The 26521-nt window shown below is 42.9% G+C and overlaps 1 protein-coding gene across 2 annotated transcripts in view; it reads left to right on the top strand.

Moving 5' to 3' along the window:
• CDH15 (cadherin 15) overlaps positions 1–26521 on the top strand; it is a 67826-nt gene that overhangs the window by 38845 nt on the left and 2460 nt on the right. Inside the window, exons 1-11 of one of the 2 annotated variants that reach the window (XM_075838604.1) lie at positions 6789–6925; positions 13780–13941; positions 14696–14851; positions 15209–15353; positions 15553–15713; positions 15795–15923; positions 16430–16615; positions 17189–17442; positions 19097–19239; positions 19431–19667; positions 20047–20286. In XM_075838604.1, coding sequence (XP_075694719.1) covers positions 6803–6925; positions 13780–13941; positions 14696–14851; positions 15209–15353; positions 15553–15713; positions 15795–15923; positions 16430–16615; positions 17189–17442; positions 19097–19239; positions 19431–19667; positions 20047–20286 — 1936 coding nt within the window. In that variant the 5' untranslated portion in view covers positions 6789–6802. Of the gene's footprint in view, positions 1–6788; positions 6926–13779; positions 13942–14695; positions 14852–15208; positions 15354–15552; positions 15714–15794; positions 15924–16429; positions 16616–17188; positions 17443–19096; positions 19240–19430; positions 19668–20046; positions 20287–26521 lie in introns of those variants that run through there. The other variant, XM_075838605.1, reaches the window with a different exon arrangement.

Genomic DNA, 26521 nt, shown 5'->3' with positions numbered 1-26521 from the left:
GTTTGTGCTGTCCTCTGAAGGGAGTAGTACACACCGTTGTAGGAAATCTTCAGTTTCTTGGCAATTTCTCGCATGGAATAGCCTTCATTTCTAAGAACAAGTATAGACTGTCGAGTTTCACATGAAAGCTCTCTCTTTCTAGCCATTTGGAGAGTTTAATCGAACCCACAAATGTAATGCTCCAGATTCTCAACTAGCTCAAAGGAAGGTCAGTTTTATAGCTCCTCTAAACAGCAAAACTGTTTACAGCGGTGCTAACATAATTGCACAAGGGTTTTCAAGTGTTTTCTAATCATCCATTAGCCTTCTAACACAGTTAGCAAACACAATGTACCATTAGAACACTGGAGTGATGGTTGCTGGAAATGGGCCTCTATACACCTATGTAGATATTGCATTAAAAACCAGACGTTTGCAGCTAGAATAGTCATTTAGCGCATTAACAATGTATAGAGTGGATTTCTGATTAATTTAATGTTATCTTCATTGAAAAAAACTGTGCTTTTCTTTCAAAAATCAGGAAATTTCTAAGTGAACCTAAACTTTTGAACGGTAGTGTATTATTTTTTTTCATTTGCGTCATATTAATTTGTACTGTTAGTAGCTGTAGCTATATGAACAATATTTAGCAGTGTTTTATCTACACCAACCCAACTGGGCTTTATAAGAAATAACCAACAAACTCAGCTCTGCTGCATCTGACTATATCTATGCAGGTGTTAGTGGCCATTTCAATAAAGCAGGCATTATTGTTATTAATAGCTGCACACCATGAATGTAGGACGACCATACTATTGTGACAACTATTACTATAGAGCATATATGGCACATCTTATAAAAAAATAATTATTTTGGTTTCTATTGAAACTTTATATTTTCCTGAAGTCTGACTCTCGACATCCGGAGACCCATATTATATTTAACTTCTCTTAAATCTGTTTTACCAGTCCATAAGATAACGGTTGCTTTGTCAGGCAGCTATCACTCCAGACATGATTGTGGTGGAGAGGAGGGGAAGCAGCTGCCATATATCTGAGAAGGAACATAAGAGGATCAGCCAAGAACAGATACTTGAGGTGGGCTGGCATCCCCTTATACATATTGTATCCTTTCTATTCCACATCAAAAATACTGGCAGCCACCTATGTTCTGCTACTGTTGTTAAAATTAAAATCCCCGAGAAGTTCAGGTGAGCCAGTGCGCATGTTAATACGGGAATTGGGGTAGATAGTGATTTTCTTATTTCTATGCCCAGCTGAAAGTCTGCCATCAAGAAGCAGAAACTACTCCGGCACCAGGTACGTAACTATAGGAGGTGCAGAGGTTGCGGTCACACATGTGCCCAGGAGCCTGAGAAAGTCAAAAGGGTCTCTGCCCCATGTGAGGAGCAGTACAATAAACTACGTTGGGGGGCCCTGTTACATATTTTGCATCAGGTCCCAGTAGCTGCAAGTTACACCTCTGTCCAGCACCAGCTTATCTCCAAGGAGCAATAATAATCAGCAAAAATATCTAGGTCAGCTGAAAGCTATTTCATCCAAAGATTGGCTGCCCATAGTTGTCTCTTGATATTTAGGGTCCATTCGGTTGAGGTACAATTAGATCACATCCAAAAACCGCACCCGAAAACTAAACACAGGCCGGCTTCACGTGGCCGTATTTTAAGATCTGTGGTTCCGAATTTAGATCACTGTTTTTCTAACCTCCCCACTGCCCTGATCCCCACCGACCATAGGGACACCGCGGAGGAATCTGTGACAGCCATGAAATGTCAGGAATGTTTTGCATTTGTGACTCAGCGAGGACCAAATGGTTCTCCATTTAGCCATGGTATGAATGCCTCATATATCTAGGTCACAGGGAAGATGGCTTAGACATAGGGTCTTATGGGAATTTATGGGAAAAAAACACAAATAGCCCGACTGGTCATTATATACTTACATAATTTAAGATGATCTATACGGTACTAAATATGTATAATATTATATGCAGTGTGTATGCAGGACACCACACACCCCATCCGCACATTGCTCCGATGAGTACTGTAACCCTCCGCCTTCCTACAAAGCTCTACACATTTCAGAGGCAGACAGCTGGACATATTTGTAATACTCTATGGGAGCGGAGAATGGATGTCGCTGTGATGGCTACTGGAATCTAACCGTACTTCATTGCTCTTTGTATCGTGTGAATCATATTAACGGCACAGTCCTGCAAGCTTTGTGTCTGGTTAAAGAAACTTTTAAATGACTCCGTAGGGATTCGAGCTTCCTCTTCGTGGATTTCCACTGGTGTCATGGGATTGTACCAATAATCTAATATGTATGAAGACAACTCAACGTTTCCTGGAGATTCTCCACTCTTAATGTTTCTATATGCCCCATTAGAGCACATGTCCCATTGCACCTATGAATTGCATGGTCATCCACTCATTTCAAAAGGCGACCATGTCATACTACATATTTCCTGCAGGTAAAAGAAGGGGTCGCATACAGCTGATCATCAGGGTTAGGGCTTGTCCACACGTAGCGGAAAAGCAGAATACAATAGCAGCAAAGTGGGTGAGATTTTAACAAATGTAATCCACAAGCTGCGTAAAATTTCCAACCAGAAATTGGCCGGCGGTGCGTATTTTTCATACCGCAGCATTTTAATTCCTGCTGCGGAAAGTGGCCAGAATTGCTGCGTTTTTCAGAGGAGATGTCAAGATCTCCCAACATTGAGAAAAACGCAGCAAAATCCGCACCATTTTCTGCAGTAAAAAAAACGCAGGAATTGGGCTATGTTCACACGGTGTATTTCTGCCGAGTTTTTTGACGCGGAAACCGCGTCGCAAAACTCGTCAGAAACGGCCCGAGAACGCCTCCCATTGATTTCAATGGGAGGCGTCGGCGTCTTTTTCCCGCGAGCAGTAAAACTGCCTCGCGGGAAAAAGAAGCGACATGCCCTATCTTCGGGCGCTTCCGCCTCCGACCTCCCATTGACTTCAATGGGAGGCAGAGAAAGCGTATTTCTCGCTGTTTTATGCACCCGCGGCGCTCAATGGCTGCGGGCGAAAAACGGCGCGATAATTGCCGCGAAAATCGGCGTGCAGGGAGAGGAATATCTGCCTCAAAGTTCCAAACGGAATTTTGAGGCAGATATTCCTCCCCCAAAATACTCCGTGTGAACATAGCCTATGTGCGGTTTTTCCGCAGTGGAAATCCTAGTTTCTGTAGAAATTTTCTGCAGCAATTCCCTTACGTGTGGACGAGCTGGACCTGCTGCAATCATCTGATCGCTGGGGCAGATTCATTTTAAGAACTGGTAGTTCATTTTGGAGAAACTCTTTAAATGCAAATTTTATATACAATTCTATGACCATCTTAGAATGTTTCATAGTTTTGCACCCATCAGGTGCCATTAAAACAGGATTAAAGCAATTTTGCTAGAATAATTCTGTCTCCCATCTCTTTACCACAGCATTGATATGATTGTAAGCTTTGGTGACTAGGACTTTCCACCAAGGTCTGGTCTGTTTAATATTAACAAAGTGCACACATTCCCAGACAGGGCACATAACCTCATGAGCGGTGTATATCAGAAGACGCCTTGGCACCAGCCCTGGGAAAAATGCATTTAGCAGCTAATCAGTTTGCCAGTGCCGGCCAACCTGTCCCTCCATGTGTGCCTAGCCAGCGACAGTGTAAGGGGGGAGGGATGTAATAATATTATTAGACAATGTAATCATGTTTTTGATATGTCACGTGTTTCGGAGGGGGCTATCGCTTAAAAAACACAATTAGGTGGGTGATAATAAGCCCTGCCGATGATTGACAATGCTTGATGTTGCAGTTCCTTTGCTCTAAAAAGTATATTTTTGTTTTATATAAATAAAAAGAAGGGAAGAACCTACACCTATCACAAAGTTTAAGGATGGGCAGAAGTTTCACCGAAAATAAGACATACGAGATCTTCTTGTATGGCCACCAAATGTCAGTTTCGGATTGAAGAATTCATTCAATCTCTGACCCAGTGGAGTTGGGTTTGTGTACATTTTTTTACCACATATCATCGGGGGCCAATTTTATATCTCATGTCCTTCATTTGTCTACTGTTGAGGTGTTAAATCAACCATTTCTTAATCCTAACTCTTCTCCAAAAGAGACAACCACTAATGGTCACCTGTGTTGCCAAGGGATGGATCGTTACATAAAGCCATGTGACAATCCTTCTTTACTGGTGGCCATATTGGTTGTTACACAACTTTTCCAAAATATTACTAAGAAATTATTTTTTTGGACAACTTGATAGAAGACGAACAAGGGACACACTCTTTAACTAAGATGGAAAATTCATTAAACTTGAAGAAAACTCTTAACATTTTTTTACTGGCTAGGGTAGCGTCACCAACTTTCAAGTTACTGCTAAATTCTCCATTCCTCTACCCCAGGGCTGAACAAATCCCGGGAGTCTGGTAGCCAATGGGTCTGGAAAACTTCTGTCTGACTGAAATACTTTTGGTGGAAATTTCAGTATTTGCATTTCCTACCTGGCTCCAGTACAGACCCGTAAGGTTTCCAAAAATGACCGTCTTCTCCTGAGGTCAACATTATTTTATCCATCTCTCAGGCCATTACAATTATGTGGATTATGCATTTACGTGGGCGTTTTTTTAAGTTTTTTTTTTTAAAAACGGCCGTGTAAAAAACGCCCCGTGGGAACCGAAACGCCGTTTTTCCCATTGAAATCAATGGGCAGATGTTTGGAGGCGTTCTGCTTCCGTACTTTTAGAAATTTTTCGGGCCGTTTACAGCCCAAAAAACGGCTGAAAATAGCTTGTGTGAACATACCGTTAGGCTACATTCACAGGAGCGTGACAGAATTATGCGCGGAAATCTGTCCGTATGTTTTTCACGCACTTGAAAAGCATTTTTTTTTCTTTTCAAAGGAATTGATGCGCAAACCACGCACCGCACACGGATGTGTATCTGTGTGCGTCGCGTGGTTTTCACGCAACCATTGAGTTCAATGGACGCATAGGTGCGTGAAAACGCAACCAATATAGGACATGCAGTGAGTTTCACGCAGCGGACGCCCGTTCCGTGAAAACTCCTGCGTGTGTGAACGGCCTCATTGAAATCAATGGGTCCGTGTGCTGTGCGTGATTTCCATGCACAACAGATGGACGAGATTCACGTTCGTGTGAATGGGCCCTTACTGTCCGTGATTGTCACAGTTTCTAGACTAGGCAGAGTTTTAACAAGTAATCATGTTGGAGCACACTTTCTAATAAAGTCCTCTGTGGCTGGGCAATAATGGACTCAAGGCCCATTTATATGTACCGATAATCGGCCGAACAATCATTGGTAAGAACACTCATTCAAGATCGTTAGCCCATGTAAACATGGCAGCGATCAGCCGACAAATGAGCAAACGCTTGTTTGTTGGTTTCTTCATATTATAAAAAATCATATTAGAAAAAAGAATAATACTAACAATATGCCTACTGTATGTGGAGCAAAAAAAATCATATTACCGATCTTTCGTCCCTATACAGTTTACTTCGACCTATAAATGCGCACTGATAAACGTATCGGTTTCTCGTTGTGGGCAGGAATCCTCCTGTGTAAAGTGACCATTAGTCAAGTTATTGGGATCTGTTACCAAGGCCTAACCTAGTTGGTGACATAGCACCCATCTTTTAAGGCTTGTTTATTCTCCCTTGACTGATTGATTGGTCAAAAGCGATCTCCCTTGATCAAAAGTGATCGCCTGCCTTCACACATCTTTTCGGCCCTCCAGTTAGGATAGCAAAGCCTACACCATTTAGATAAGCTATGTATATCAGTGATCTGCCTTATATTAATGTTGAACACTAAATCGCCAAGGGCAATAATTTATATTGTGGTCTAATAGCACAAATATTAGATATATGTAGATTATACCGTTGCTGCAAATTGATGTACAAAGGAGCAAACTGTGTACGTGTTATCCTACAAAAGCGGCTGCAGTCTGCATACGGATACCGCTAATAGAAATCCGCAAAAAACACAAAAAACGAAACCATCTCCGCCGATATGTTTCACCGCTAGACGTGGCGTCTGCAGGGGTATAGGGGCCTTATATTAAAACCCCACAACAGATTCCGTTTTTGGAAACACCATTATTATTTTTTTTTCTTTTCTGGAATGTGTTATTTGTCTGATAATAGACTCTTGTAAAGCTTGTCATGCAGTAAGTTTCATTATACAGTGATTTTGCCTATAGCAACCAGTCACGCAATGTCTGTGGAGCCATTACGCAATATCGCTTTCTTGGAAAGCTGGGTGGAAGCCATTGTGGTTAAATTTTCAAGTCCCTCAAATGGTGTGGGGGGGATTTAGTGATGTACAACTAGGTTGGTGCTGCCATTCAGGTCTTTTGAAAAGCTGAGTGACAATGCCTCTGGGAGATGTAATGGCGGCCATGTTGGTTGTAACCTAACATTCCTAAAATTAAATATAAGAAAGAAGTATTTTTGTTTTGTTATTTATTTTAGGGGGAAGTGTCCATTAAGTTCAGATGTTTCTTATTAAGTGGGTTTGGACCTGAGATGATGAAATTAGATCTATGGTTGCTATGGGACTTTTGGGACTGAAGCTGTTTCCTGTAGCAACCAATCACATTGCTGCTTTCATTTTCCAAGCTGCCTAGGGGAAATGTAAACTGTGATCTGATTGGTTGCTATGGGCAACAGCTTGCTTTTCCTTTGCATTCCTCTTCACACCTCCCTCCTCCTCTGTGTACCTCAGAATAACAATGTAAATACAAGGTCATAGATATGAGGTTGTCGCCATGTTTAGGTGGACGTGGGTTCTCCATGTTTCGGAACAGGGGACATAAATTCCTGAGTCAGACAGTAGGTGCAGGACGTTCCTCACACAAAATTTTGTGTAGGAATGAGGTAAATTCCTTGGACGCCTGTAATGTGATCCCGCCCTTGAAATACAGGAGGGCCAGGGGCAGCAGCTGGTACTTTCTGGGCCCCTGGGGACTGCTAAACATGTTAATCCCACATTTGTTTCCCCTCCCCCATTGGGCAGCCGGATAATCAGTTAGGGCACTCAGCAGGGATACATTAATGGTTTCACACCTGCCCGGCACTGCAGGCCGCCCGCTCCACAAAGGGTTAAACAAATCTGTATTTTCTCCTCTGCACATTTCGTGGGGAGAAAATAGCCTGACATAGGTAATAGCCGACATGTCGATCTTAAATAAATGTAAAGCTGTGGGGAAAATATAATAAAATACAAAGTATTTATATATTTTAAAAAAGTACCGTGAAATTGGTGAATTCTGTAATAAGTTCGGCGTGTTCCTTTGTAAATAGCGATGTACACGCGTCGTGACAGGGAAGCAGTCGGAATATTTGTACAGGGAATCAATAATATTATTGGCTGATACAACGCTGGGTTAATTGTAGCCGTGGTCTTTATCGCATTTTACAATGAGTTCGTTATAATGTATCGGCTGCAACAAAGTCCCCTGCATTATAAGTTGTATTCAGATGTTGCAGTTGAGTTGCGGTTAAGACCGCTTAAAAAAAATACATAAAGGAAACGCATGCATTTGTACCGCAATTTGTTGCGTTTTTCCATGCGTTTGTTTTATTTACCCCCAAAGAAACGCATCAAATCGCGGTTAAAACACATGCGGTTTTCTATACGGATCTGAAAACACCCTTATACTGGTAGTTTGTCCTTTGACTCACCAAAACGCCATTGAGGTCTGCTCAGAAGTCTTCCTATTAGCACACGGTTACTGAATATGGCGTTACTGCATTTTAATGGGGCCATGTATACCACCGCCTCAAAATACAGTCGTAAACACATACAATATACATATTGCATGTCGTATATATCGGACCATGCCGAGTTCTCGTCTACAAACACTAAATTCATTGCTTCTGAGGAAAATTGGATCCGTGAAATAAAACTCGCTCAGAACTAAAGGGACGCAGTAGGGTTCAGTTTTGAAGTCTTACGTAAGGCCTAGGGCTGCATTCACAGAAAAGAAGTGACGGCGGTATGTGTTCCAGAGAATGAAGATCCAACAAAACTATTCACTGGCTGTGGCACCTATTTGGGGACTACCTAATAAACCCTCCCCCCCCATCCTGGCAAAAACGATTCATTAGAAAGTCGTAAAGTGGTCTCTGCTTTGGACAATCCCTACGTGTGAAGGCGCTATTACACCGGCCGATTTTGGCCGGTGCAGCGAGCACCGATCAACGAAACAGGTCGTTGGTCGGCGCTCGTTTGCTCCTGTCACACGGAGCTATGGATGGGGACGAGAAGTCGTTACTCTGATCGCTCGTCCCCATACATTATCATGTCGGCAGCACGTCTCCTATCAGCAGATGATTGGGTGTTTGCTCGGTTCATCTGCTGATCGCTGCTTTGTTTGCACGGGTTAATTATCGTCAACGAGCGTTATATGAACGATCGTTTGCCCAATAATTGCTTGGGAAAAACCCCCTTTATTAGGTTCCCTTGATAATGAGATAATCACGAAGTGTCCCCCTGCTGGGACCCCCAGCGATCAGTCAAAACAACGGAACCTTTGCACAACTGAGATAAAACGGAAACCATTGGCACCAGATCAGTCACCATTGAAATCAATGGTGATGGAAGCGGAAACCTACAGTTTCTGTTTGTGTCTGTCGGGGCTTCCGTTCCATGAGACACAAACGGAAACTGTAGGTTTCTGTTTCCATCACCATTGATTTAAATGGTGACGGATCCGGTGCCAATGGTTTCCGTTTATCTCCGTTGTGCAAGGGTTCCGTCATTTTGACGGAATTAATGTGTCTGTCATGGCTCCGCTCCGACAGAACGGAGCCCTAGCGCAGATGTGAACGAAGCCTATTAAATGCTAATTTAAGTAGATATCATTTTTGCCGCACACATTGTGTAGCACATCTTATGTCAAATTCATTCCTATGGTTGCAACTTTTGTGCAATGCAGCAGCCGCATGTCATCAGATGTCATGTCTTCATATAGTATATCAATAGAGCGCCCTCTAATGATCATTAGTATGCGTAATACATAGTTCACTATACTCTTCCTCACTGTATAGTACTGGATACACTTGGCCGCAGTTTTATATACTGGCAGTAATCCATTTAAGTATAGACCTTACCCCTGCATCACTCGTTTAGGAAAGTGGGGGGTCTATAATTCTGGCTCATTACTGTACGCTGCCTTAAACTTCACATTGTATTTATTACATAATTGAATGGCTTTTGGCGGCTGTAATGAGTGTCCGGTGCGAGGGGGTTGAGGGGGTGAGTAACCTCGACAGGTGTCTTCTCATTAATTCTTGACCCCTCTGTGACCGGCACCATTTGGCTTTTTTGGCAGACAACAGCAGCTTGGATATCCCTAAATCAGGGACAAATTATTCAATGTGTTAGTGAGAGGGGACACTGGGATCGAGCTGCACTATTCAACAGAACCACGTGAACTGATAGAAAAATTGGTCATTTGCCAACAATATGCCGGCATTGCTAGAGTTAAAAACAGCGATGCATATATATATACACTAGTGTACTTGAAGAATCACCCAAGAGACTATTAGATGGATATTGGTGGAATCCAAGCCGGTATAGGTAACGGATATCTCAGCAGTTGTAGAACTTGGGGATTGCCCTAATAGTGCCAGCATTACCTCTATTGTGGTGGTAGTAGTAGGGCATGATGAAGATTGTCACTTCACAGCAAAATGATGACTCAGATTTAGGATTGTTTGTTAAAGATCAGTAAGGCTATAATCAGACGTCGCAGTTGAAATGTGGTTAAAACCGCATTTAAAAAATGCATTCCAAAAATTACTTGCGTTTTACTGCGATTTAGGCCTTACACGGACATGTCCGTTTTGCGCGGGCAAAAAACGCTGCGTTTTGCACGCGCAAAAGGTCGGTGTGGCATCAGCATATGGTGCGCGGCTGCGTGATTTTCGCGCAGCCGGCATCATGATGACACTGGTTTTCTGTTTACAAACTGAAAAGCGCGAGGTGCTTTTCTGTTTTCATTCATTGTTTTTACTGCTGTAGCACGAATCACGCGCGGCACCCGGAAGTGCTTCCGTGTGCCGAGCTTGATTTGCTCGCACCCATTGACTTCAATGGGTGCGTGCAGCGCGAAACACGGGCAAATATAGGACATGTCATGAGTTTCACACAGCGCACATACGTTGCGTGAAATTCTCTGACAGTCTGAACGGCCCCATTCATTAACATAGGCCCGTGCGACGCGCGTGAAAATCACACGCGTGGCACGGACGTATAACACGTTCGTGTGAATAAGGCCTCAGTGTGTTTGATGCAGTTGCGTTTTTATTGCACCCACGTCAGAATACAGCCTTAGGCTATGTTCACACTGAGTATTTTGGGGGAGGAATATCTGCCTCAAAATTCCGTTTGGAACTTTGAGGCAGATATTCCTCTCCCTGCACGTCGATTTTCGCGGCAATTATCGCGCCGTTTTTCGCCCGCGGCCATTGAGCGCCGCGGGCATAAAACAGCGAGAAATACGCTTTCTCCTGCCTCCCATTGAAGTCAATGGGAGGTCAGAGGCGGAAGCGCCCGAAGATAGGGCATGTCGCTTCTTTTTCCCGCGAGGCAGTTTTACTGCTCGCGGGAAAAAGACGCTGACGCCTCCCATTGAAATCAATGGGAGGCGTTCTCGGGCCGTTTTTGCAGAGTTTTGCGACGCGGTTTCCGCGTCAAAAAACTCGGCAAAATACCCCGTGTGAACATAGCCTTAGGCCCCATGCACACGACTGTAATTTTGGATCAAAATACGGTTCCATTAATTTCAATGGCCCACGGACACCTATTGTTCTATGTTCTATTTTTTTATTTTACTGACCGTGCTCCTGTACTTTATAATGGGAGCACGGCCCGCAAATGCGCATGATTGCTCACTGCTGGCCGTGCCCGTAATCATGGACCGTGACTATGGGCACGGTCGTGTGCAGGGGGCCTTAAATGTGTATTTTCAGTGCACTCTGGTATCATTCAATAAGGGAGCTATACTGGCCACAGTAGTATTTGGGGGCAGCACTTGCTTTATACCACCTTGACTGTGCAATAATAATATTGCCAAAGCAAATTTAAGGGTTTTCTATATCTGTCCCGATTTATTGTAATTAATATGATCTATATTGGATTTCCAAGAACCACAATGTACTGTACTGCATACATAGACTTAGAGGGGTTGTCTTTAAAAAAAAAGGGGAAATTCTTATTTCCAGAAACAGCGCCACTCTTGTCCATGGGCTGTCTCTACTATTGCATCTAAGCTCTACTCAAGTGAGTGAGGCTGAGCTGATGTAATATCAGACCTCACCCATGCCCATACAGCCATGCCACCCAAATACCAAAACACTCACCATTTCAGTTTAGCGACTGTGATAACAGCACAAGTAAAAACAAAAAGAAGACTCAGTGGCCCTGACCACCACAGAGCGAGACCTCCACCTGTCCTCAAATGTCTGGGATGGGGGAATATGGTCTTGGGCATGAAAAGTTTGTGGATGAGGCTGGAAACACCATCCAGGGAAGGGCATGTGGAAATTGAGTCCGCTATGGCAGAGCTGGTGAACGTCTTCATACAATCCCGGTCAGTATGGCATTGCAGGCATGCTGATAATGACGACTTGTAAGGTTTCTCCTTGGCCTGTATCCCGTCAGTCTGCACCTGTTCCTTCACAGTTGTCTTTGTGGGATTATGAGGGATCAGCCCCGCTCTGTACATGAGCTGTCTAGAATGAGACCGACCAGGTGTTCCCAGGCAGACTTCTTGGTACCAGTGTAACCTGCGACTTCAAGCAGCTGGTATCAGAGGCAGGGTAGTGATTGGCAGTGCCCCAGTGTTCACATATGCTGTTCACGTGGTATTGAAGTTCAGGTAACCAAAGACATCCAGACTCCATGGGCAGTCGTCATAAGGATCTGAATAGTAGCAAACGTTTAATCCAGATGAAGTGAAGGAATGATTGTCCTGTGTGTATTTAGTGACACAACGCAGCAGATTTATCATTTATATTCACTACCCCGCCATGTATAGCAGCTCTTTCACATCTCAATGGGACCTAGAGCACTGTTCATCCTGAGCTTCCTGGTTCATGCATATACCATAGAGGTGGACCAGGTGGCTACTATGGGGCCCTTCGAGGGAGGGAGGGGCCCCGGCCTTTGTTGTTCCAACCCTTTTGCTATTGGGTGGTGAGAACCCCTCCCCTGAGGAACTACATTGAAAGAAAACAAGAGGGTTGAGAATGTCATGGAAACACACCAGGGGGGGCTGTTTGAGCTTTGCTATGGAGCCCCGATACTCGTACACACAAAGATGCTATAATCCCTCTAAATTCTTTTTTTTTTTTATGGTCCCAAAGTTGAGGGAGAATGCCAGAAATTCCCTAAACAGCCTGGATGAAATGGTGAACGGTGTAGGATCCTGTGGTTGTTATTCTGAAGCTACATGATGACTACTGCCAGACACTCAATAGAAGTCAATGTAAATTATGCTCAACATTGCAGTGGATACTCACACAGACGTGACCTGTTTTGCTCATTTTGGATTGCACACGTTTTGGCCGGCTGTGGGTGCGATGTTTCTAACCACTGTGTAGCCTGGGGCGGTTTTATAATCCGCAAGATCGCTGAAGTAGGTCATTCGATTGACATCAGTTAGGCCTTGTCCACACAGTGCAGATTTTGCCAGTATTTTTCCAGCCAAAACCAGGAATGGAACCTAAACAGAAGAAAGATATAAAGGAAGGCCTTATAGGTCTGCTCTTCTGGATCCAATTCTGGTTTTGGCTTAAAAAAAATGCACTAAACATCTGCAGCAAATCTGCACTGTGTGAACAGGGCCTTACAGCTGTGAATAAAGTTTCAGAAACTTGCAGGAACCATAAGCATGTTACATTAACCACACATCCTGCCATGCCAGCAGTGATCCTGGTAATTGTCCTGAAAGTGAGCCGTATGCCCCGTAATAATGTAATATAAACCAGCATGACAGGCGTGGTTATAGAGGATTACTCCCCTCCTTCTATTACACTTTATTAAAGGGAACCTGTCACCAGCATTTCACCTATTAAACCAGCAATACCAGGTGGTAGTGGGTGAAAAATCATTTCTATGTACCCTATAATCGTCATCTTAGTTGGCTCTGTAGCTTTGGGTCTCACGCACACTTCCGTTGGCCGTCATACAGCCGTTAATGACGGATCCATGAAACCCGGACCACACACGGATGGCTTCCATGTGCGGTCCGTTGTTTCACGGACCAAATCAATGAAAAGGCCGAGACTGTTCCGTCAAAAACGGACAGGAGTAGGACCGGTCCTATTTTAACGGAATGGCCACACGATTCCGTTAAAACAATGAAAGTGTGCATGGCCCAATTGAAATTAATGTGTCAGGGACACCGGATTATTACGATAAAAGGCGTGAAATGTTATCAGCCCGTTCTTTACAGTCGGAGGAGTTTAGGAGAGGGGATAACGGCGATGAACTATTGATAGCAGCGGCCAGTGAGGGATAAGTAACGTTCAATAGGTGAAATTATGGTGACCGGTTCCCTTTAAGCGGGGGTTTTCTTCTCCTGGGGCAGAAATTCAATTGCTGCCCTAGCCCTGTTTCTGAATACCCTGTCACCCAGAAGCACATGACCCATCATACGTGGCACAAAGGTTATAGCCATTCAGTGTTTTATGATCAAACTAATGACCATGTTGTCCTGCAGGTCATCAGTGCGACACCACAAGATAAAAAAGTCCACGTCCTGCATCTATGGCACCAGCGAGATAAAGCGATTGACGGGATGCAAAGATTTAAACGAGCCTGGGTCATTCCGACAATTTCAGTCTCTGAGAATTTTAAAATGATCCCATCACAAGTAGTGCAGGTAAGGAAGGCAACGTGTGTCTATGTGGTAAATCATGTGAAGTATTGTGCACCTAGGAATATTATTGTATGGCTGGCCCAATAGGAAATGCAATGGGTGCTATCTGTTCCCACAAATATGGATCCTGAGCATCCCGGATTCAACTTCAATTTCCCAAATACTAAAAGGAAAACCAATGTTTACTGGATACAAAGTGAATGCTGCCCTCTACTGTACACAACTGGAATTACATGGTACAGAAGTTTATAAAACACAATTAATGCAGAATACAATCGATTTATATAAATGAGCTGCTATCAACAGTGATATGAAAAAGCTGCGGTTATGCTTGTAAGGGGAGATATATTATTACGCAACTAACTTCTCTTAATACGATTGAAATGATATGTAGTGATCCTTTAAAAAAAGATATGCAGCAGCCATGTATTATGAGGTTCTGCAGCACCTGAGATGTGTATTATGGCGTTCTGCAGCAGCTGGGACACAGTACTTTATAATACACACTGCAGCTGCCGAAGAACCTCTCTTTAAAGAGAGTGTGAGTGCTGCATGTCTGTCGGTCAGTGGTTGACACTCCTGCAAAAGCGCTTTGTGACAGACTGCTGATGCAGGAAGAGCTGAGCAGCACCTATGAAGCGCCGCTCATCTCTATAATTGTTATTTACAGATGTCAATGAAGATTTTCCATTGCTGTGTATTAAAAGGTTATATATATATACAGTACATTGTTGTTTTTTTGCTCATGTTCTTTCAGATTAAGTCAGACAAGCAATACAAAAGTAGCGTTATATACAGCATCAAGGGTCCAGGGGTGGATGAGGAACCCAAAGGAATATTTAATATTAATAAGACAACTGGGATTGTATATCTGAACGCAGTGCTGGATCGGGAGAAGATTGATCGCTTCAAGGTATGACCTACATCATGTATCTTCATATGACTACAGTGTTACGCAGTGATAGAGTCTAAAGATTCTTGTCCATCATATTAATCTATTATGGCAGAAAGTATGTTCAGCTATTAGGCCCTGTTCACATTTGCATTGGAGGCTCCGTTAGGGGACTCCCTCACAGATCCGGTTGCGCTATTGTTTGCGAAATCACGGACACCTCAACGGAACCCATTCAAGTAAATTGGTTCCGTTGTGCGACTAAACCATTGCTTCCGTTATTCCCTTGTTCTGCTCCTCTGACGGAGCAGAACAGAACACACCGACGCAGGTGTGAAAATAGCCTGAGACTTCATTTTCCTTTCTTTTCTCCCTCAGCTTCGTGCATTTGCACTGGACAGCGATGGACTCACCCTCGAAGACCCCACTGATTTAGAGATAGTCGTTCTGGATCAAAATGACAACCGTCCAGTGTTTTCACAAGCGCTGTTTAGGGGATACGTGCTGGAGAACGCGATTCCTGGTAATATGGCTTTCCTTGCTGGGAATGGCAATATCTGTATAGCACAGGTATATTCCAGTGTATAGGTGCAGGGTCTTCCTGTATCTAGAAGCTTCAGTTATGAATGTGATGGGGCCAGCTGCTTGTATTGTCTTGGTGCCCTGGTTATGAGTCATAGAATAAGAGTATATAAGTTGTGACCATCCTGTGTACTATTTAGGAACCCTGGTAGTGCAGGTGATTGCCACCGATGCAGATGATGCCAACACAGACAACGCTCAGCTGAAATATTCCATTATCCATCAGGACAGTCCAGAGATGTTCAGTATTAACCAGGACACTGGAGAAATCAGGACCGTCCAAGTGGGGCTGGACAGAGAGGTAACGTAGCCTCCAGGTTTGGTGAATGGAGAAGAATGATGAGATTTTAATGGAATATTAATCAGATTCCTGTCTCTACAGGTGGTGGGATCATACAATCTCACTGTACAGGTAGCTGATATGATGGGAGAAGGGTTATCAGCCACTGCCCGTGCAGTCATTTCCATTGGTGACCTCAATGATAACGCACCTTTATTCACCCAGGAAGAGGTACAGTAACAAATCAAAATTGTCTGATAGTCCTGGTGCTTGACAGCCCTTTGTCTTACGCCAGATTGAATGATATTCCCAGTTGTGGAATTTATGAACTGCTTTAAGAAACTGGACATTGGAAAAGTGCTACTTTTTTCCCCCCATAAGAAACAATTAAAATTGTATTGTGTGATTGGCATGGACATAGAACCACACGGCAGGGCACAGAATGCACTACTGGCTGAATAGTGAACTCTGTCAATGGGGAGAGGACAAGGCTTACCTCCAAGCAGAAGGATTGGGGATGTTTAAATCCAACAGGCCTGATCCTCATTTCCCTTAACATCTGCCCTTATGGGACATAATCCACCAACAAAATCCATATGGGCACCAGTATTAAGTTGGTTGGGCATATTTTATGTGCAGAGCCAGGGATTAGGTTTATTTAATGAAACTTTATCACTATGTCAATGGATTGTGTCATTCTTCTGTAGCATTCATTTCCTTGCCTTTCATTGTTGTAGTTTGTAATGGACGTCCCTGAACAAAGCAGTAGGTTAGATATTGGCAGAGTGAGTGTGACAGACCGAGATCTCCGTGCCTCCCCAAACTGGATGGTCAAATACTCAATCATCAGTGGAGACCCCCAAGGTGCATTCTCTATTCGCACAGACACGCAGACCAACGAAGGCATCCTCTCCCTTGTCAAGGTAACAACAATATTCGCACACATAAAAAATACTCTGTAACCGGTGGAAGAATTGATTTTAGGGTTGTTATGATTGCTACAATACAATTACTATCATTGGTGGATCTGATTAAATTATAATATATATTACTTGCAGTACCTCATATAGCCTCCAGGTGGTGCCATATGCCTTATGATGATGCAGAAGAGAGGAAAGTCATAGCTCTGCCCCGCAGAATGTCAGGACACCCAAAGTTGTGATATAACTGTTGTCATAGTTGTGATATAACTGTCGTCATGTACATAGCTTTAAGGATGGGCACAATTTGCGACATTCACCACTTGATAGCTGTGTCATTCAGGAGATGTTTAAAATCAAAGGAAATTACCATCATAGGTGTCAAATATCAGGACTGTAGTCCAAGTAATTGAAATCCATATCTGCTAATAGTCGTCGCTTTTATTAAGTATGTGACTTAGCTCCAAATCAGAACCCAGATAAATAAACCTGATTATATTAAGATATAAAATCGGAGCTACACGATATCATTATCAACAAAACGGAATAAATAATACTCTGCTAATGTCTCTCCAGCCTCTAGATCACGAAACAATGGCCATCCATAACCTGACTATGTTTGCTGAGAATGAAGCTCCACTTCTCCCCTCAGTCCCCCGCACATCCCGCTCTCAAGCCCGGATCAAGGTCATTGTAAAGAACCTTAATGAACCCCCAGTCTTTTCCGAGAATTCCATAATGGTGAGAGTGAAGGAGAGGATTATCCCAGGAAGTGTTATTGGTGTCATCACTGCAAAAGACCCAGACATCAGTCTGACCCAAGAAATCCGGTGAGTCGTCTGCAGTGTATAATGATATAGCATATTTGTAAAGTAATCATTTCTAAGTTCTCGAGATTTCTGCACCAGATAATGGAGTATTAAGGTGCTTTTATACCGGCCGTGAAAACGAGCGCTGATCAACGAGACCGTGATTGGTTATGTACAGGGACTACGATCGCTCGTCCCCATACATTTCCATGGTGTCGGCAGCCTGTTTACACAGGGGGATGTGCTGCCGACAGCGATAATATTTTCGATTACATAATCGATACGATCAGCCGATGAATGAGCGTTTGCTCGTTCATCGGCTGATCGCTGCCCTGTTTACACAGGGCAATGATTGGGCACGAACGTTCATATGAACACTCGTTTGCCCGATTGTTGGCCCGTGTAAAAAGACCTTTACAAGCTGTGCCTGACCATCCACCCAAAAGAAGCCCATAAACCTCCTGCCTCTAGAGCAGGGGTGCACAACATGCGGCTCCTGTAGCCATGCTTTGTGGCTCCTAGCGGCATTGTGTGGCTTGCACTGTTATGAGGGTATAAACTGTTACTGCGTCATGCTTAACACAGGTCTGAGGGGGCAGCGCATGATTCGTATTCTCTTGTTGAATCCCTCTGTCATTCACTGCCTCCTCAGGGGCTGCATTAGGTATTATATACGTTTTATCCAGAGTGAATTTTATAGTGGAGACGCGGCCACGCATGCATTTTGTGTGTCTTCATTGTAGTTTATGGAAGTTGCAAAATGCCTCCAAAACTTGAACCCTACCTTCCCTATGCCATAAATGTCCTAGACTGCGATATCTCTTTAAAGGATTTTTCCCATCTCAGACATTCATGGCATATCCACAGGTCTGGGACCCGCAACTATATCGAGAACCGGAGTCACCCCGACCCCCGTCCTACCTCACTCAGACATTTACGCCATGTCCCGTCAATATGCCATAAATGTCTGAGATTGGAGTAACCTTTTAAGTTTTATTGGGGCCCGCGGGAGCAGTACAATCTAACAATGTGGCCTTCGGACCAGAAAAGGTTGTGCACCCCTGCTCTAGCAAGTCTAAGGGTATGTGCACACGTAGTGACCAAAAACGTCTGAAAATCCAGAGCTGTTTTCAAGGGAAAACAGACCCTGCTTTTCAGACGTTTTTTGACCAACTCGCATTTTTCGCTGCGTTTTTCGCTGCGTTTTTTACGTCCGTTTTTGGAGCTGTTTTCATTGGAGTCTATGAGAAAACAGCTCCAAAAACGTCCAAAGAAGTGTCCTGCACTTCTTTTGACGAGGCTGTATTTTTACGCGTCGTCGTTTGACAGCTGTCAAACGACGACACGTAAATAACAGGTTGTCTGCACAGTACGTCGGCAAACACATTCAAATGAATGGCCAGATGTTTGCCGACGTATTGTAGCCCTATTTTCAGACGTAAAACGAGGCATAATACGCCTCGTTTACGTCTGAAAATAGGTCGTGTGAACCCAGCCTTAGGCAAACATTTATGTCCAGTCTTAGACATTACAGCATTTGTCAATCTGCTTTCCCAGGCTCCTGAATGGCAAAATATTGCTGAGTAGCTGTTAAGAAAAGTTTGAAGAATTTCGAACTGATGATTTGCTTTTATTTGGTCGTTGTACTTGTTAATAATTGGTTCTGTTTTCTCAGATATTCTTTAGTTTCTGACCCTGCAAACTGGTTGCTTGTGGATGCCCAGTCTGGACAAATAGGAACCAGATACAGCATGGAAAGGAAGTCGCCATTTCTTCAGAGAGGGTGGTACACGGCGCTGATCACTGCTGCGGACAATGGTGAGAGCACAGGTGGATATGCACCTCACAGCATGTCTCCAAACTGTATGGCGGATGAATGGAATATGCACTTGTGGATCTGTAAAAAAATAAATACTGGGCCCTGCTGGAACCTGTAGTTCCACTCCATCCGGATTGTTTAAATGTATTGTACAGTATAGCTTATTAATGATGTTGTGCCTATATTTCAGCTGTGCCCCCACTGAGCTCCACCGGGACGCTATCTGTGGAGGTGATAGAGCTTAATGACCATGCGCCAGTGCTGTGGCAGCATTCTGGGGAGCTGTGCAGTAATCCACATCATGGTCAAGGGATCCTGCTGAGCGCCACAGATGAAGACATGCCACCCCAGTCACACCCATTCCACTTCCAGTTGGATCAATCTGCCATAGCCCTGACCCTTAATTGGAGCATCAGTGAGGTTAATGGTAAGTTAAGAAAAAAGTATTCCTAAAACTTGGTAATAGACCACTATAAATAAATTATTTGCAGTAATAGGTTGTAGGAGACATCTCCGGTAACATACCAGGTACAGCATAATATAAAGGAATGTCAGCGGTGTGAATATATTGGCATAGCCCAGCGATAAAAGATCAAGTGCTACACCCCCCTGCTTTAGTGTTTAGGAAAAGGACACCATTACTATTGTCAATGAAAATGTGAGATTATCTTGGGAGTTTACTGAGTGAATATTTGTATAGCGAGTTATCTCGGAGTTGGCAGTCAGTTGCCACTTCAAAGGACAAAGAACAGATTTCTTCAGAATACTTATGCTGCACTAAGCAAATCTTGTCTCCCCCTCCCCAGGTACCCACGCAATGCTGGAACTGCTCAGTGAGGTGGAAGAAGGAGTTTACACACTGCCCTTGCTAGTATCGGACTCTGGTGACCCACCCCTGGCACAACTGCACATGCTGAATGTATCTGTGTGTCGTTGTGATGCGGTTGGCATTTGTAGTGGCAGTGTAGCGGCTCTCTTCAGCACTGGAACGGGCATCAGCCTAAGTGCTCTAATCATTATCCTAAGCAGTGTGGCCTTGTTATTGGGTGAGTATTAATAAACGAGCCCTGGACACTCTCAGTGGTGTCTTAACCCGAATGTTGCAATGAGGTTTTAAGTCAGCCTGTGCCTGTTGCTTGTAGACAGACTGCAGGATGCCATAAACAGCAGCTCACATTGGCGGGGAATAATAAGCTTATCATTGTATACGAGGGGGGAGGGGGGGGGGGTCCAGCTTTCTGTCCCCACACACATTACACTATGAAAATCCTCAAATGTTGACAGGTTATGGAGGAGTAATGTGACTATGCGGCTCTGTGTGGTGGCCATTTATATTCAAAAGAGGTTTGATGCTTGGTGTCAGGCAGCTGCATTCTACTAGAAAGCTGATTGTATATTATAGGTGCATTTTTTTTTCCCAAACTTCTTTAAGGGTATGTGGGTATGTGCACACTGGGTGGATTAGCTGTGGCTATTCCAGTAGCCGCAAAGTGGATGAGATTTGGACACATCTCATCCAGACACAGTGAAAAAAATCTGCCGCTAAACCGTTCATGAATTGACCTGTTGTGCAGTATCTTAGTCTGCAACATGTCAATTTATGATGTGGAATCGCTGCTCTTCTGTTGCAAGTTTTCCCCATTGAATTCAATGGGGGAGAATAAGAAAAAAAAAATATATATATATATATATATATATATATTAGTTTTTTTTTAAATGTAAAATATATTTTTGAAAAAAGCTTATACTTATCCACAGTTGTTGTCACAGTGAAGCAATCCTCTGTTCTGAGCTCAGCCTGGCCTCCTGGGATGACATTTCATCCCATGTGACTGCTGTAGCCAATCAAAGGCTGCATCGGTTACATGGACTACAGTGTCATCTTGGGAGGCCGACCTGCACTCAGAACAGAGGGATGCATCACCATGACAAGGTTCAGGTGGTAAGTATAAAGTTTTTTTTTCCTGCAGTATTTCCGCAGCATATCCAACCTGTGTGAACATACCCTTACTGTGTTTTTCTTAATTAAAATATTTAGATAGAGACACAGACACAATTTATCCAAGTACAACAATACTCATTTTATTTCATAATTTAAAGTGGAACATTCACGCTGAAGTGTTTTATATATAAATCAAAATCATCGTAAAATACTTTTTTCCTCTACTTATTGCTTTCTATGGAGGAAGTCATTCTAAATCAAAGATCTGACTAAATAAACAGTCTGCGATAAGTAGCAATCAATGTTATGATGTAACGAGGCCGTCCTCCATAGCGTACAGGTTACCGGTGACTTAACAGTTATTAATACACAGCACATGAACAGGTGAGGGAATGTTCACAGCTCAGAACAAGGGCTTTTCCACAAGTAGCGGAATTGCTGCGTATTTTCTGTCTGGAATTGCGGGGGCGGAAAATATGCAGCAGAATACAGTAGCAGCAAAGTGGGTGAGTGTCAACAAATTTCATCCACACGCGGCATAAAAATTCCGACCAGAAATTGACCTGCAGTGCATATTTTTCGTACCGCAGCGTGTCAATTCCTGCTGCAGAAAGTGGACTGAACTTTGAGAAAAACGCACCAAAATACGCACAAAATTATGTTTTTTCCGCAGCGAATTCCGTTACGTGTGGACAAGTCCGAAGGCCGGGGCTATACCTAGACTTTTTGTAGTACTACACAATTGATTTTAACTACTAAGCTACAGCTGAAGTCCAAATGAAGACATTGAGTAGCATGCAATCTTGGACTGCAGCTGTCACTCAATAGTTAAAATCAATTATGTAGTACTACAAAAAGTCTAAGGCCGGGGCTAGACCTAGACTTTGTTTTGTAGTGAGTGATAAATCGCTGTCCATAGGAATGCATTGAGTTGCCTTAAAGAGGCTCTGTCACCAGATTATAAGTGCCCGGTCTCCTACATAATGTGATCAGCAGTGGTTTTTTATTTTGAAAAACGATCATTTTTGAGCAAGTTATGAGCAATTTTAGATTTATGCTAATGACTTCCTTAATGCCCAACTGGGCGTTTTTTTTAACTTTTGAGCACGTGGGCATTGTACAGAGGAGTGTATGACGCTGACCAATCCGTGTCATACACTTCTCTCCATTCATGTCCATTTGTACTCAGCACAGCCTGATATCGCGAGATCACACTGTGATGTCACATACACCCACATTAACTTTACTGAAGTGTCTTGAGAGTGAATAGACATCACCTCCAGCCAGAAGGCGATTTCTATTCACACTCCTGACACTTTGGTAAAGTTTGTGTGGGACTTACTCACAGCACTGCGTGATCTCGATGTGCTGTGCCATTAAGTCCCACCAAAACTTTACCGAAGTGTCGGAAGTGTAAATAGACATCGCGTCCTCGCTGGAGGCAATGTCTATTCACTCTCAAGACACTTTAGTAAAGTTAATGTGGGTGTATGGGACAGATCACACTGTGCTGAGTACAAATGGACATGAATGGAGAGAAGTGTATGACTTTGATTGGTCAGAAGTTAAAAAACGCCCCTTTTGGGCATTCAGAAACGAATTAGCATAAATCTAAAATTGCTCATAACTTGCTCAAAAATGATCGTTTTTCAAAATAAAAACCACCGTTATCTACATTACAGCGCCAATCAGATTATGTAGGAGATAGGGCACTTATAATCTGGTGACAGAGCCTCTTAAAAAGCTATGTAAACCTTTGAAAATTATTTTTTTAAAATAAAAATGGTCAGTTTGTTTTGTGTAACTTTATAATTAGTTTTTATGAAAAATTATTTTTATATTTTTGAGATACAGCTGCTTTGAATCCTGTATACAGAGCAGCTGTATCGTTCATTAAGACCTGAATCCTTCAGTCCCGCGTGTCTCTAACCCACCGGATCCACCTGTAATCGATCACATCTAAGTCATGAACTTAGATATAATGGACTACATGTATATCCTGCATGTCAGAGACATATAGGACCCGCGGACCTGACGGGTAAAGGACTCCGTTGCTTTGTATCCTGTACACAGAGAAGCTGTATCTCAAAAAGTAAAAATAACTTTTAATAAAAACTAATTATAAACTTTCACAAAACACATAACTTTTTATTTAAAAAAAAAAATCCCTTACAAAGGTTTACATAGCCTTTAAAATGTCCTTCAAAATAGTTTAAGACAAGAGGTTTCCTAGCGGGGGTTTTTTTTCTTGCTGGGATTTCAGAGCTACACACTTCTGTGGAGCAATTTAAGAGATTTTCAAGCTACTCAATGCATTTCTATGGACAGTGATTTATTGCTCACTACAAAACAAATGGTCTATGTCTCCCCCCAGCCTAAGGCCTCATAGGCACGGACGGCCACGGACTGTCACCCGCATTTGCGGGCCATGCTCCTATTATAAAGTATAGGAGTATGGGCTGCAAATTCAAAAAATAGGACATGTCCTATTTTTTGCGGGTTATTTTTACAGCCTGGACACTTACCTGTAAAATATACGGGAAGGCGTCCGTGGGCTGTAAATATGAATAGATCCATGTTTTTATCCGGAATTACGGATCTGTAATTGCGGATAAAAGTTACGCTCGGGTGCATAACGCCTTAAGCTGCAATAGATTTTGGCCCAGGTGGAAATTTCTTTCATCGGCTTCTCCCCCAATTAAGAAGTGTCTTTGGCACAACAAAATGTACCTATTATTTAAATAGAAGGGAAATATATCAGAGGTTTTGCTTCCCTTGAGATAAGTGAGAACAGAAGTTCCTGGTCGCTGCAAATGTCTCTGCAATTGAGGGGTTTATGATTTATTGGTCTAGGAAATGTTCCTACTACGGTTTCCATATAAAACTATTTAAAGAGCTAACACTGTTTTTTATTTTTCCGTCGACATCGCTGTATGAAGACACTTATCTTATTTTTTGCGGGATTAGTTGTATATTTTAATGGCACCATTTTGGGGTACATATAATTTTTTTATTACATTTTTTTGGGGGAGGGGATAGAAAAAAAACCAGCTATTATTCTATGCGGTTTAAATTGACACCGTTTACCGCGCAGCATAAATAACGTGTTACCTTTATTCTATGGGTCGGTACGATTACGGCGATACCACATATGTAGAGGGTTTTTATGTTTTACTACTTTTGCACAATAAAAACATTTTTGAACTGAAATTATTTGTTTGTTTTTGCATCGTCACATTCCAAGAGCCAGAACTTTTTTTATTTTTCCGTCAATTTAGTTATGTGAGGGCTTGTTTTTTGCGGGACAAGAAGTAGTTTTCATTTTGCTACTTTTTGGGGGTACATGGGACTTATTGATTGACTTATTACTTTTTGGGGGGAGGGCAATGAAAATAGCAATTCCACCATAGTTTTTTTTGCGGTTTTTCTTACGGCGTTCAACTTGTGGTTTAAATTACATGTTAACTTTATTGTTTGGGTCATTACGGTCGCGGCGATACCATATATGTGTACTTTTTGTTGTTGTTTTTTTAAACTGTAATCTTTATTAATAATTTTTATTTAACATTTATTACCTATTTTTTTTAGTCCCACTAGAAGACTTCACTATGCGATCTTTTGATCGCTGCTATAATGCTTTGGTATACCAAAGAATTATTGCCCGTCAGTGTAAAACTGACAGGCAATCCATTAGGACGTGCCTCTGGCACGGCCTAACAGGTATATAGCCAGGGGAGGCCTGGGACCTTTGTTAGGCCCACGCCTGCCATGACACCCCATCGGAGGCCCGCGATTGCATTTGCGGGCAGCCGATGGTTGACAGAGGGAGCTCCCTCTATCTGTAAACTACTTAAATGCTGCGGTCGCTATTGACCACAGCATTTAAGGGGTTAAACGGCCGCAATCGAAGTAAACTTTGATCGCTACTGTTGGAGCAGGAGCCCGGCTGTCAGACAGCCGAGCACCCACTCCAGCCCGTGCAGGACTTAGTATAGGCTGCCGCTTTATCACGGCAGCCTAGTCGAAGACCCCTTAGTGACGGCCATGAAAAGGCGGTCGCTATGGGGTTAACCGAGGTTCCACAACGCCCACACACAGCACGTTCCTGTAAGTTGCCTAAATAACAGATGTTTAAAACGCTGTGCACGAATGGAAAATCCGAAATCATTTATTTTAAACATCTCGACATCCAGTGAAATGGCCGTAGCGGAGGTCGGTGCTTACTTTACCAAGAATAGGAATGATCCCGGCAGTAGAAGCTTTACATTGGGACATCAGAGACGTCCTTATAAACACTACTATAAAAAAAAGATTCAAAACACAAATTACCAGTAAAAAAAGAAAAAACCCATAACCCATAAAACGGGAAGAAAAAATAAAAAATCTCCCGCAAAATGTGCATGCAGATTAGAAAATCCCCATCATGTGAAACCTCATTCACTTCCATTGAACTGTTCTTTGTTGCTCATTCCACAAAACAAAATCTGTGACAAATATGTTACATGTGAACTCAGCCTTATGGTCTGCAGCAATAAAGGCACAGCTCGGATTGGTCGCTATAGATAATACAGCGGATTTCACATTACACTCATAGTAAAAAACGTCTCCCAACTGTCCGGAAAACAAAACACAGGAAAGAAAGGGTTTCAGCAAACAAAGGTTATTCTTTGTCTAATAAAAAGTTCTCCAACTTTCCTATATACTTTTTGTATCAGTTGCTCATGATTTCAAGATCTCTGCTTGCTGTCATTTAATAGGAGTCTACTTCAAGTCGATAAAAATCTGTCCTAGTCATGGATGGTGATGGACACAGGTGCACAGCTCGTTACAGTGCAGTTATTAGGCCGGGGCTAGACCCAGACACTTTTTTGTTTGTAGTGAGCGATTAATCGCAGTCTATCGGCTAGAGCTTTTTATCTCACTACAAATAATCCCTGTGATATATCGCTGTCCAGAGGAACGCATTGCGTAGCTTGAAAATCTCTTCAAAAATCACTCCAGACAAGTGTTTAGCTCTGAAATCCCAGCAAGTAGCGATAACAAAAAACAAACGCTGGCAAATCACTTCACTTGAGCAATTTTGCAGAGATTTTTGAGCTACTTAATGCGTTCCTATGGACAGCGATTTATCACAGGGATTATTTGTAGTGAGATAAATAGCTCTAGCCTAATGCATTCCTATGGCCAGCAATTGAATCGCTCACTTTATGCTGCGTTTTCGTTGATTTTCTGTTGCGGATTTTCCCAATTGAATTCAATGGGGATCCAAAAGCCGCCGAAAAAAAAAACATACTTACCCAGAACGCGCTCCTCCTTCCTGCAGACCGGCCTCCTGCGAT

The sequence above is a fragment of the Rhinoderma darwinii genome, chromosome 9 (genome assembly GCF_050947455.1).
Source record: "Rhinoderma darwinii isolate aRhiDar2 chromosome 9, aRhiDar2.hap1, whole genome shotgun sequence".
NCBI classification, from domain to species: domain Eukaryota; kingdom Metazoa; phylum Chordata; class Amphibia; order Anura; family Rhinodermatidae; genus Rhinoderma; species Rhinoderma darwinii.
This window is presented reverse-complemented; position numbering and strand designations above follow the sequence as displayed.